The following is a 14,533-nucleotide window of genomic DNA, read 5'->3' as shown; positions in this document are numbered from 1 at the left end:
TGATAAATTAAAAAAAATAAGAGTAAAAGAAATTTAAATGCAAACAAAAAAAAGAAAAGAAAATGAAGAGAATGTGAGAAGGATCAAAAGACAAAGAAATATTAAACAAAAAATAAATGAAGAAAAACTGTTTAAAAGAAAAATTGAATAGAAAAACTGAAAAGAAAATAATGGGTAAATAAAGAAAAGAGAGAGAGAGAGAAAATGAATAACAAAGACAGCGAGACAGAAATAGGAGACAGACTAAGGGTGCTTTCACACCTACATCATTAGTTCTGGACTTTCCAGTTTAATCTGAACCAAAGGGATAGGTGTGAAACCTCCCCTGGACCAAAGTTCGGACCAAACCGACGAACCAAAAGAGATGGTCTCAGTCCCAACCAAAGTGAAACCACGGTCCAGTTCATGCCCCGTGTGAAAGCATTATTTTAAAAGGTTCGGACCTTCGTATCAATAACAGGAAATTATGGCATGAGAACCAGAAAAATAAATCCAACACCAAAACCAAATGAGCTGTGGAAGCACATGGGGGGAAGAGGAGACGATGCTATTAGGATCCAATTGGGAACTTTCCAACCGTTTCCAGGAGGATGAAAGACAGATGCTATTAGAGGATGGGAGAACAGCTCCACCTAAAGGTGAAGAAACTGCAGCAGCAGTAAGCTATGAAAGTACGTGATGTGCTGTGAATAAGCAGCGCTTTCACTATGATTGAGTTCGGCCTGTTGGTAAATCAACAATAATATTATGGTGATGATGATGATGATGATGATGGTAAATGACTGTTTCATTCATTTTTTTTTCCTCATACAAGCTACGAGCATTATGCAGCTTTGCTGATGTCAGACGCCCACCGGCCAATTAAACCAATCAATGTAAATGACAGAGACACGCAGCCCACACTGATGATATCATGTAGGTTTGTCATGTAAAGTCTGTTTGCAGTGAGAAACCAAAACCAACCCAACCAAACACATACAACAAAAATAGAAAAAATATGACAGAAAGAACATGAAAGGACGAGATACAGAAAGACTAATAAAGGAGAGAAAACAGACAACAGGACTATCCCAGGGGTTTAATCATGGCTGATAATTGGCAGTCATGCAACGAAGCACATCTTCTTTGTGTGCACTTCATTTTCTCCTCTTCCTCATCACAGTGAACCTTCCTCTTTCAGCCCACCCAGAACCCCCCTCCCCTCTCTCTCTACCCTTCACTCTCTGTCCTCGCTCAACCCTGTAACTAATGACTCTGGAGGAGGCATTGCAGCACCTGCTGCAGACAAACACACAGAGAAACTACAGAGAAAGGAGAGAGAGGGGGAAAGGATGAGGACAATGGGAGGGGTCAAATAAAGAGTATAAACCGAGCACAAAAAAAGGGGGATGAGTAGGAGGTAAAAAAAAGAGAGGAGAGAAGGTGGCAAGGACAAAGTGGAGGAGAGAAGAAAGAGAGAGAGAAGGAGGTGTGAAGTGTCACCGCCGGTGGTAGCATCTCTCTAATTAGCATAGTGACCTTGGTCTTCTGTAACTGTTATTGTACGCACACTCACACTTGCTTGTATGCAAAAAAGGTTTGAGTTTTACTGTGTGCAAGCTAAAAGTGACGCCTCATGTGAATACTAATATTTTTACTTAGCTAAATGCTTTCTACCTGAGGCTTTAAGTCTTTTGTAATTACAAGATCACACACAACTTTTACACACACATACGCATGAGCACACAAAAGGTTTTGTTTCACAAGAAGTCCAGGACCCAGTTGCAGCATGCAGGATTCCCACTCATAAGAAGAACCAAAAAAAAGAAGAAGAAAGATGCATACATCCTGATCTTAAACCTGTAGGAAGTCAAATTAAATATTCCAATGTTGTCCATTTAAAGTAGAAGTTAAAGTGTCATGATGATTCCAGTGTTGGAGTGAAGATTAACATAGATGTAGTTAGAGAAAGAGACAGTGACAATGAGACAGAAACACAAAATGTAAGCAGGCGAGAGGGAGAGTTCAGCTAGCAGTAATCATCTTTAAGGTCAACAGTAATTACCAAGAAGACTGAGGAAGGCAGCGCACACGCTTACATGCACATCCACACTGTTTTTTCTCCCTCCACATTTAGCTCTATTTTCTTCTTGTCTCATTTATTTCTCAGCCAAAACAAGCACCTACCACAAAGACGGTGTCAGAGCGAGCTGCAGGGTTTAATGGATAAATTGTTTCTCACTGTGGATAAAATTACCAACACAAAACCAGTCTGACACTGCTTCAGCTGAACTCAGGATGTCAGGAAGTTTTTTTAATCATGGTTAACTCATCTCACACCTGATGCCGTGATATATAAGGCTACTTCAAAATCTGCTGGTATTTAAAGCAATTTTACAGCCAACCCTCAGTTTAGCTTATGCCCTAGTGTGATTAGCAACACAGTCTAACAATGCCCGGGTTATGTTTTATTCCGTCTACTCTTTGTAGTGTCGGCTGGTGCATGATTTCTCAGTGGGTCACATTTTTCCACAGTAGTACCATCTAAGTTTGTTAGCTTGATGCTGACACAAAATAGAAACTAGCAATCTTACTAGTATGGTTGGAGGTGTGTCTGTGTTTATTTGCATGCCATATCATTACTCCTATTGTCCTTGATACCTCTCAGAAGACTTCTTGTGTGTACTGGTTCGAAACTGGTGCCATGAAAAAATCCAAAATATGTACAGATTTTCGATAAAATCCCCAAATTTTGCGCCAAGTCATTATTCCTGGATTTTCCATTTATCTCAAAAGCTTTAAGCCAGAGCTAGGAACGACATCACACCAGAGTTGAGTGCCTTCCATTTGCTATGGGCTTGTAAGATAAGTGACAGAGCTGGAAAACTACTGGATTTTAATGAAGCAGACCCAAAAGGAAACTTGACTGGACGAGATGATATTTCACTTGCAGTTTTGTGAGCTGTAGTCGCCGGTGTTGCCTGAACATGATTAAATATGGGTCCGCCACCGTGTAGCCAGCATCACACGGCGGGTTGGCCATGAGATACTACGTTAAAGCTACACAAAAAAGTGTGTGCACTGAAACTTTGTTAATAAGTCAAAAGGCGCAGCTTTAACACTTCCCTATGATGTTTTAGGCCAGTCACTGCACATACCCACAGGGCGCAGAGACACCGAGCCATTATGCAGTTATTTGGTGAAAAATACAACCCTTACCATGAAAATTGGCCTTATTAAATTAAACATGATGAGAATGGTAAAGCACAGCATGAAAAGAGTAAAGATTAGCCTATTGTCTGTGAGAGCTGATGGAAGTGTTGTGCAGTTTTTATTAAAGACAAACTTTCCCAAGATCAAGAAATAATTTCACCACTGTATGACTTTGAATAAATGGTAAATAAGATCTGTAAATTACTTTGACATTGCTATTACTAACACATAACCAGGATTAAATCACTCTGAGGCTCTCAGCTGCTTTTTTATCCATGTGTGGCACCGTTACACATGACAAGGGAGTTTTTGTTGTCTTAGTGTTTCCTTGGTTCAGAGAGGAATGGTGCATAATATCAATAATAACTTTAACCCTTAGGGATTGTTTTAATATTAGTCACAATCAAGCTGCTAAGCCCCAACAAATGCGCCTTTATTAAAGTTACCATAAAAAATACTATACATTAATATTTTATTCTGCTTTCATCTACAACTCTCCAATTGACATAACCATTGATATCAAACATTCATTAATTTTTTTTTAATTATTAACCCTTTAAATGGCATTTTTTTGTCATGATACGACTTTGTTTTTGATGAAAAACAGAAAATTAATTATTTTCAATAAGCTACAAGCAAAATACTTTTTTTGTGAGTGTTGAATACATTTTAGGGTTTTTGTCAGTGATTGGCAGCAATATTGACTTTTATGCATTATTATTTTTTTGCATTTTTAGCATGTTTTTTTTGTTGTTTGTTTAATTTTTCTGTTTGTTTTTTACTCCATCTATCCATCTAACATTTTGTCCTTCCTGCTGGGACCCACCATCCCCATCTGACATGGATAGTCTCCTATTGTCAGATACAGGAGTGCAGCAGCAACCCAGGAAGATTTCAGGGGCAGTCTGTCTGAATTTTTTAGAACTTTTCATTAGCACGTGTGAAAACATATGGGAGTCACTGTGTTTTCTTGTTCTTTGCTACACACTCTGAGGCCTTGGCAAAAATCCTTTTCCCAAGGTCCATTTACAAGTGTAGGTAAGTGGAGAAAAGAGTTGTTGTACAGGTACACCTAAAGTCTAATTAAAACTAAAACTTGCAGGTTTAATGCAGCTCTGGAGACTTGGCAGTGGCCTGGAACTGCACAACATCAGACATTACCAATAGAATTTCCCCTACTCTTTTTACCTCCTGAGGGAACTTTCCAACCCTTCATCCTGATACATCCAACACAACCAGTACATCTACCTGCATGACTATTGACTGGACAGCTGTAAATGCTGCCCAAGTTCTTTAGGCTTATTGACGTCTTCTCATAAATGAATATACAGTGCTTAACAAATTTATTAGACCACCCTAACCTGAACCAAAGGAAGGTTTATGCCACAGCTGCCCTTTGCAATGGTTAATACACCAATATGTAGAAGCTCTTTAATCCAAATAGTATTTTTAATGCTAAAATATAATTATTATTGTTATCCATGAATTTTCAAATTTACTGATTTACAAAAAAAAACAAAAAAACGAAAAAATAGTAAAGCACATTAATATTTCTTGATTAATATGTCAAATTATAGTTATTTACTTGCATTTCCGAACAGAAAAATGAGTTTTAGTGGTTGAATGTTATGCTTGATTAATTTCTGACTTCTCTGAGAAGCCCAGTGAGCTGGCTCAAATTTGGGTGAATTCAGTTTGAAATCCCTCATTCCTGTTCAAAATGGTAAAACATGGAGACCTCACTGAAAATGAAAGAGTCCACATTAAAGCACGATGCTCATGATGCTGGATGGTCTCTGAGACAAATATGACAGGTGGTCTAATAAATTTGTTAAGGACTGTACATTAAATCCTCTTTGCACGAGACAGTGGAAGTATGTCTGATGTTATTTCTCCAGTAAACAGTTGATGTTTACAGTTTACATGTTTTACAGTTTGATCTTTACAGTTTGACTGTTGGAGAACTGAGAGATCATGGAGCTCTGTCCCAATATGTAACAGATTTTTTTCAGATCTAAAACATAAAATCAAATTTCGACTCAGAAAGTGTAATCACTCTGCTTCACTTTAATAGTTAGTCAAAAAATAAAGTTACATATTCACTTAGTGGTCAAAACAGCTGACAAACCTGGACTAGAGAAGAGAGAGGCAGGAAACTAATTTTTATTTTCTGCTCCATATATCACTGTTTACCAGAGGACAGAAACAAACACACCATATCAACCCTGAAACAACTCAAAATGTTACCCAGAAGTGATGACCGTGGACCTGCTGCTGAATTAGAGTGAAAAATCGCATATCGCAAATATTCTCAAAATCGCATCATTCCAGATGTGCATAGAAAGGCGTGTCTAAATTCACCTCAGAATTATTCACATGTTCGAGCTGTTTATTTGCATTGTCCTTAATGTGTGAAGGCCTTTACTCAGGCATATACGGTCTGCTGCAAAGTGTGATCCATTTACAACAGCTGATGCAAATGATTGGTCAGGCTGCTGGATCTAACTGCCAATCCATTAAAAAATGCTTAAATTGGCTATGATCTGATACATGTGAAAGGATCAGGACACCCCTGGTTACTGCATATAAATACAACCAGAGAATCAGCTGAATCCACTGATCAGACTTTCACTGCTACGTTCTCCACTGCTTAGGGTACCATTCTTTACTTTCTAACTGAGTCAAAACAAACTGAATCTCCTGGACAACCTCCACCACAGTCAGGTGAGCATCTCAATTACATCTTTTCTTTCTCTGCTTATTTTCCTTGTTGCAAACAAAAAAATCATTAAAGGCAGCTTCCACTGTTGTCTAATAGTGGCACACTAAAGCAAATCCTTAAAAGCAAAAGATTTAACCGTTAACAAATCGGCTTTGGTTGCTGGAAAACAAAGAGCTTTTGAAAAGAGTTATTTATGCCTATTACTCTTGTTTGTCTTTGTAATCATATAAAAGCTTTAAAGGTTTAGAGGTATGAAAAATGTAATTTCCTGTGTCAATCAAAATGTCATCCCATGTTAGGGATTAATATTGTCATTTTATAATGATCCGTCCAGTGCATTTAACCTCAGATAGAGTGGTACAGGCATTGCTGCCAACATTTAAGTTTAAGATACAGAAAGGTAGGGGTATAGGGGTGGGTGGAGAGGTGAAAGAGTATGCATAATTTGGTTAGAATTGTGACTAACAGATACTCAATTTTACTACCGTATAACTAGACTAACACTATAGTCCAGTTCTGCCTCCCTTTGAAGTGAAATCTTAAATTTGAGTCTGGATATGTTGGAATAAGGTTGAAAAATGGAAAACCTTGAGATATGAGTGACTGAATTAGTGGATTTAGACTGTTAGAAAGTTACAACGATATACGCTACAACGATATAAAATCCCAGAGCAGGTCATCTCTGTTGTTAGCTGATGTCACTGCCTTTATTAAGTTAACAGCCAGCTACACGCTATGTTTTTCTTCATTTTGAGGTAAATTTCCCAAATCTCTCAGCCTACAGATCATTAAAAATATCATAACAGAGGTATGTGCCAGAAAACGATTAATTTAATCCCCAACTTCTGTCTCTCTGCTTTGGCACAGTGCCAGGCAGCTGTGCTCTGACAAGAGTTCATGTTAAGGTCAGGGGGCAGGCTAAGTGCTGGAGTAGGAGAGAACAGAGTTGGTTGTCACATGGGTTGGTTGTCACGCACATTATATCTTGCCACCAGAGGGCGCTGTTTCCCAAAATTTGGTATGGAAATGTCCAGAATTGGGACCAAAGCCAACCTCCATAGTCTCCTCTGGAGTAGGATGGCTGAACTTGAGGTGAGAAGAGTTTTTCATGTTAAATTATAATTATACAGCCCCTCAGAATTTTTCATAAAGGCTTTTACAGAATGGGTTTATAACAACAGAATTCTTACCCTTAAAAAGTGTGAAGAGTAAGCTATAGTTTAGATTGTTGTTAGCCTTGATGCTAGCAAGAAATTCCAGTTGGGGTTGGTTGTCACAGCCATTCAGGGAAGGTACGTGAAAAGTGTTGGATGTGCTACCAGTGGGCACAAGCTATGCTTAGCTGGAGTGCGCTGACCCTACATTTGCCATCACTGTAACTCAAATATTGAATGTGTGTGGCCCAGTTGAGTAGGCTATTACTGTTAGGCCTATGTGTTTTATTCATTATGTTGCCATAGGCCTATAGGCTGGCCTGAAGATGTCCTGTTTCTTCCTCCATGTTTCTTGCTCATTTTGTGTTAAGCTGCATTGAGTTATGTACTATATGCCTTCTTTTAAAGAATATTCCCATTAAAATAACATTGTACAAACAACCCCATAGTGTGACAACCATACAAGTGATGGATTGGTTTTCACAATGTGTCAGGGTGTTTTGATCGTTTATACCCTCTTGTTTACATAATTGGAAAATGAAAGAGATACACACTTCAAGCCAATAACTCAAGCATCAATTTAATGTAAGAATGACCAATAAAAGATGTTTTGATGATCTGCAATTCAAACTAGAGTAAAAAGTGTTACAACCAATCCTGTTCTCCTCTACTTGTCTGTTTTTCACTTGAACCAAATGCAGCAGGAATAAACATCTTACCTGCTGAAGGTGTGTTTTAATCCATATTTCACCCGTCTTTAGTTCTGGACAATTAAGAGAAGTCGACTGTGGCTTTGTCTCTCTCCAATGAAACAGTTTAATCCCTTCTGTCTGTTACCATTGCTATGCTAAAGTTTAGTCAAGTATCCAATGTTAGACATGTTCTATTCCTGCCAAGTCTGTCACAGTAAAAGCCTGCAATGTAATCATCATTGAACACTTTTATAGTGAAGAGCAACATCAGAAAATTGAGTGTTTTCATCAGCAACCTAACAACAAAGACATCTCACAAATTGGAGAGAGACATAACTTTATGCCACTCAGAAAATTAAATATAGGGAAATATCTGAAAAATTAAATACAGGGTGAAAAGAATTAAAGACTTTTTAAGCTCTATACTGTCTGTCATGACATAAATGCGATTGATCCTCTGGTGGCTTAAAAAAGAGAGTTTAAATATAGAAGCATAGCAGACAGATAATTCCTCCATTCAGGCTGTAGCATTTCTTTTTTATTTGATAGTATTTCTTGTGAGTGGGCGTGGCTTCAGCTCATTCAGCTGACATGCAGGCACCATCCTAGAGCAGATTTTACTGTCTCATTTTCATGATGTTGAAGTGTAACTCAGATGTTTTTATGAGTAAAATTTGGCTGGTAGTTCATAAAACAGTGGCTTGTCATCCAACAAATCTAAAGTACAGATGTTTTTTTTTTTTAATCAATTTAGAGGACCTTTAAATTTGAAGGTGTACTTTCCTTCTTTGGCATTTTCAGCTAGCTTTTTCTTTCAACCTGCTTTTATCTCACCTATCTATGGCTACATCCAGCTGCAAAAAAAATGCTTTGAATCTTACTGTAGATTGCTATATTTCAGGCAGACGGGGCTTAAAATTTATAGACGAAGAGTTTTTTTTTTTTTTTTTGGCTGAAAACGTACTTCTACATGCACAGGTCACAATCCACAGTCTTTCTCCAAAGAAGTCCCCAAAAGTGACTCATATTGCTCTATTTTTGTACTATTTCAAAGTAAGACACATAAAACCTGTCATCTTAAAACAATCTGCCAAGCACAGAAGTGTCCATATTCTGCCCGAAGCAACGGACAAATGATGTACAAACTGCAGTGGACCAAGACGAAGCCTTTGAGGATTTGACTTTGCTCTTACTGCAGTAAAATCAGATCTTGCAGGCAGATGGACTGTACTGTTATGTGTTGCATTTGATGTTTCAAGACATCTCTGTTGGAGAGGTTGGAGGAACGGGGTTGGATATGCATATAAATGCATTATGTCTTTTAATTTGTAATAGCTCAGTATAATACCATTACCTCAGAGGAAAAAAGAGTAAACTGTGATATATTTAAGCCATATCGCCCAGGCTGAATTCTAACCAGGAACCTTTTGTAAGGTGGCAATACTTACCACTGCACCACCATGCAGCCTTTTCTTCATCATTTATAGTTTGAATTATCTTGTAAATTACAAATAAGAAGCCATTGGCATCCACACTGTGATTAAACCAGTGTTTAAGTCCAGCGCAGTCTTGGTGGTGATGGACAAAAGCCAAACTAGTCAAAACTCCAACTCCTCCAAAGCAACTAAAATTTGCATTTCTTAGACATTAAATCTCTCCTCCAAAAATGATGTCATTTTTTCTCCACTCCTCTGCCACCTCAGTCTGTCTTTGATGGAAATCTTTCATCTATCTCTCAGACTGGAAAAAGGAAGAAAAGTTTCTATCCCGTCTAACCTACAAACCTCAGCGTACTCTGACGAGGATGAAGGAAACAGCATGGCGTGAAATGCGTCTCAGTCAGTCTAATTGGTACTGAGCGTGTTAAAACCAAGATTTCGTCAAACCGCAATTAAGCTGCTCATCTTACAGAATGTTGAAATCCAACATTAGTGTGTTTTTTTCTGGAGTCTGACATCCTCGTTGCACCCTGAATCGGGGGGGAAACTTAGCCGGGTCGTCTGCGTCTCGGCGCATAATTAGCTCATGAAACAGTAAGAAGTGTGTGTAATTTCATTTGGAATTGACTCCTTGCCCTCCGCTCCATCCCTGCGGAAAACTCAATCTCTGAGGAGTCGAAGGGTTCTTCTCTTTTTAATAACAGCTAAACACATCAACAGTGCTCCTCAAAATGCCCCCCCAGCAGTTAGGAACAAACTAAGAGATGGAAGTCTAATGAAAAGAGGTTTAATAGAAGAGCGAGGCAAAGGTGGCTCAGAGCCTTGCTGCTGTTTAATTCAACGGGATGCTCCTGTTGCCTGAAGACTGGCCCATTTTAATTGCACTCGTCTCTCATTTATAAAAAAGGAAGTATGCAGCGATACGGCTTTAATGAATGTGAAGGGAAGGCAGGCTATTCAGTGTCTTTTCTCTCACACGCATTGAAGGATAATGTGATTGTGCTGGTTGGGCCCACATGTTTTGGCACAGCATTGTTGCCAGCTATACAAACACACACACACACATAAACAAGCCCACAGACAAACATAAATGATTATGGGCCATTTGAGAGGAAATAGACAGCAAGAACACAACAGGGCCAGAGAAAAACCTAAAAAAAGGAAGAGAAAAAAGCTCAGCTGCCGGTATCATCTGCTCCATTTTTCTCTCATCTTATCTGTGATTGGATCAATAACTCCATCATGACCATAGTTGTTTATCAATAACTCTATACACACACAATCAATAACCTCATCATTGACTTAATCAAAGCCGCAGCTATCAGTCTCCCAACTATCAATACAACCATGTAACTGACAGTCAGTCCAGTGATCCTGATTATCAGCGTCACAGCGCTGTTGTCACTGTTTTTGTTGTTTCCACATGTCAGACAAAGCATCCTTCATCATCACCACCATCATCACCAGCTCAACTGCTGACAGAGTCCATCTGAGGCCTCAAAACATAGCAGGATTCAGGTTAGGAGATGTAACCTGAAGTCTAACCATGGGCTTTCAGCAACTTCTCCTTCAGGTACTCATTAGACGGGCCCACAGGTTTGGCCAAAACCCAGAGAACCAGAGATTGGCCCCTTCAGTTGTGATAAATTGGTAATATCAGTGTATGCATGATGGATCAGTAGCATTGGTGCTAGCATCATGGCTGACAGTTACTTTATAGTACCACTTTTTAAACACTTTTCCCACGTATTTATCATTATTATTATTATTTATTTATTTGGCACTTTTAATCAGTTTTGTACACTTTTTATCTATTTTGCCTCATTTTAACCCTTTTTCGTCACATGCTCGTTTTTGCCACTTTAAACCCACTTTTACCACTTTTTCTACCACTTCCAACCCATCTTGGCAATTTCTACCTATTTTTGTGGTTCTGTTGACCCATTTTAGCCACTTTAACATTTTTTGGCACTACAAACCCATTGTTGCCACTTTTAAAACCCTTTCCATCAGTGTTAATTTCATCGACTAAAACTACGACTAAAAATGTTGGCTGACAGCCTTGTTTCCATGAGAAAGACTAGACTAAGATTAGCCAAAAATAGATCTTTGATGACTAAACTGACTTAAAGAAGGTTTAATTTTTGTCAAGATGACTAAAATTACACTAAAATGCATTTTTTCAGACATTCAAAATCCATGACATTTCTCCACTGTGGGTAAATCTGTCAAAATACAATGCAGCTGTAGCTATTCTGCCTCTCTCTGTAGAAAGAAGAGACCCCAGGTTTGGCAGGGTGCAGAGAGCCCACTACCATGGTTTGATACTAGATTAAGTCAAGAGAATAAATGCTTGGACTAGAAATAAAAATATAAAATGTCAGGAATTTTTATTGGATTTTATTTAACCAGGAAAAACTCACTGAAATTAAAAATCTCATTTACAAGAGTGTCCTGGCCAAGACAGGCAGCAGTATATTTAACAAAGGCACAGACACAAAAAACAAAGCAATTAAAAATAACAAAGATACCAAATCTGAGTCACAGATCAGAAAGTCATCAGTCAAAACATCTACAACCTGATAAATCACCCTCCAATGCCTTCAATCTACCTTTAAAAACATTTAAAGAGACCAGCTCCTAAAGATATAAGGTCTCCTGAAGAAGATTTCAGGCTGCAGGAGCAGCATTCCTGAAACTCTTTTTTACCCATTTCAAGATGGACTTTGGATACAGAGAGCAACAGTAAATCCTGTGACTGAGTCACAGAGTGAAGACTGTAGCTTCCAGAACTTCTGACATGAATGAAATCACACAAATAAGATGGAAGCAGATTTAGTAAAGCCTTATAAAAAAGGATGTGCCAATGATTTAGCCTATGTGTGGTCAAAGATGGCCAACCAACTCAATCATACAGAGTATAATGATAAGTTAGAGACTCAAGCTTTGTTATAAACCTCAGTGCCCCATGGTATACCTACAGTATCTAAAGATTTAAGGCATTCAGAAAATCATGCATGTACAGAACCTCAGCGTAATCAATCAAAGACAGAGAAGTGGCAGAAACAAGTCTTTTCTTTGCTTCAAACGAAAAACAAGACTTAATCCTGGAATAAAAACCCAGTCTCAGCTTTAACTTCTTTCTAAGTTGATCAATATGAAGCTTAAAAGTCAAAGAATCATCAATCAAGAATCCAAGATATTTACACCCTGAGACGAAGGGACAGAAGGTGATGTGATTGAGTCTGTATCTGGACTAAAACTAGACTAAAATGTGTTTTAAACATGACAAAATTATGAAGGGTAGAAATGACTTAAATGTGACTAAAGCTAAAAGACATTGAATCTAAAGACTGAGACAAAAATTAAAAATATAGCGGCCAATATGAACACTGCTTTCTATCACTTTTTTCTGCCTGTTTTGCCACCTTAAACCCTTTTTAAAAACCTTACTGAATCCTATTTTACCACATTTTCTGCTCATTTCTTATCACCTTTAACCCATTTTTGCCACTTTCAAAAACCCTTTCCATCAATTATTCTACTCATTTTGCCACTTCTCAGCCATTATTCAACTATTTAATCCTATTTCACCACCTTTTCTGCTCATTTTTGCCACTTTCACCCTATTTTTTGCCTCTGTTAACCCATTTGTGCCACTTTAAACACATTTTGCCACTTTTTAATCCTATTTCACCACCTTTTCTGCCCATTTTTTATCTCTTCTAACCAATTTTGCCACTTTTTCCCAGTCTGTTTTGCTCTGTTAACCCCTTTTTGCCACTTTTTTATCTTATATCTCCAACTTTTCTTCCTGTTTTTTCCACTTTTTAAACCTTTATCACAACCTTCATTATTTTTCTTCTTTAACCCATTATTGCCACTTTTTCTGCTTTTTAGGGATTATGTGCCTACAGACACATCGACATGTTGCTGGAGGAGCTGGGGACTGAATGCAGGTCCTTCTGTTTAGAAGACGATTGACTCAACTGAGCTCCAACTGAGCCACAGTCGCTTGTCGGCAAAATAAAAAAAATCTGTCACTTCATGCTTCTTGTACTGTAAAATTTGGTTTATAAGTCTCCCCTGTATAAATGTCATAGTCCACTCTTGAAATCTCCGAAAGGGGATAAAGGTTTAAACTATCTGACAATCTGAATTTTATTTCAATGCCTGGCTACAGACAGAGCCATGGACATGGCCCATACTGAAATCTAGACTGTCACACATGGCTAGATAAATAAATCCTGGGTTTGTGTGTCAAGTTTACCAACCACTATAATGCAACAATGGCAGCAGACAACAGTAAGATGTCCTGGGTTTGTTAAACCACCTCAGTTGTCCATGCCTCTGGACTCAAGCACCACAAGATCACATCAATAACAACTTTAGCAGAGTATATAGAGGAGGGTCGGGGTGAGGCTTACCTTTGCCATCTGTGCCTGGACTCCGCTGGCTTTGAGCGAGGCCACAGCCTTCTGTGCTGCTGCAGGGCTGTCAAAGTCCACAAAGCCATAGCCTGTGCATACATGAGCACAAAGAAGAGGAAGAGGATGAGCAGGAGGAATAAGGTGGGAAGAAAATAATAAAAAAAGAACAAGACCAAAACAGATAATAATCTTCAGAATATTACAGTGCAACCTCAGCCTGCGTTTTGTTTCTAACACTGCATAAATCCTTTAAACGTGTCAAAATCAAGTCAGGTCACGTATCTAATGAAAGCTGCTAGCTCCTCCATTAAATGTGTTTTAGCACAGAGCATCAACAGAAATGGTGTCATAACAGTAACTCTTGCCACAGTGTTTATGATCCAAAAGATCCTCAAATGACGGAGCCGGTTTCTGTGTACCACGTCTCTCTTTAATGAAATCATGTCTATAATTTGTAACGACTCTAATGTGTTTCAGCGTCCTAATATTAGACGACAAACACAAATTCAGCATCATGTAGCTCAAATCTCATTCTGTTGTCTGACATTTAATTTCCCTCTGCCTCTCATGTGAACCAGATTTGTCCTCACGCTGCTCTAAATCTGTCAGTACATGTATACTTTCTTTAGTAGTGGTCAATATTATACGTCTCTGCCTCTGCACAAGTGACATCAAGAAAAATGACCAGCATTTAATGTAGCTATTAAAGTGATAGAGGGTCTTGTTTAAAGAAATAAAGACGCTAAGAGAAAAGGCATCAATCGATTTTATTGCGATAAGGTTGGAGCTATTTTGTGTGTCTCTGCGTGCACGTGTCAGACTGCTGACGGCTGATCTAGGTCGAGTCATAAAGGAGGCCCTGCAGGACAAAAACTCTGAATTTACACATATCAATCTATGGTTG

At 38.5% G+C, this 14,533-nt stretch overlaps 1 protein-coding gene across 2 annotated transcripts in view; it reads right to left on the bottom strand.

Annotated features, from left to right (window-relative positions):
- The window catches only part of LOC121513676 (RNA-binding motif, single-stranded-interacting protein 3-like), a 237,171-nt gene that overhangs the window by 125,845 nt on the left and 96,793 nt on the right, over positions 1-14,533 (bottom strand). For both annotated transcript variants that reach the window (XM_041793581.1, XM_041793582.1), the window contains exon 4: positions 13,627-13,718. In XM_041793581.1, the coding sequence (XP_041649515.1) occupies positions 13,627-13,718 (92 nt within the window). The remainder of the gene's footprint in view (positions 1-13,626; positions 13,719-14,533) is intronic.

The sequence above is a fragment of the Cheilinus undulatus genome, linkage group 8 (assembly GCF_018320785.1).
Source record: "Cheilinus undulatus linkage group 8, ASM1832078v1, whole genome shotgun sequence".
NCBI classification, from domain to species: domain Eukaryota; kingdom Metazoa; phylum Chordata; class Actinopteri; order Labriformes; family Labridae; genus Cheilinus; species Cheilinus undulatus.
This window is presented reverse-complemented; position numbering and strand designations above follow the sequence as displayed.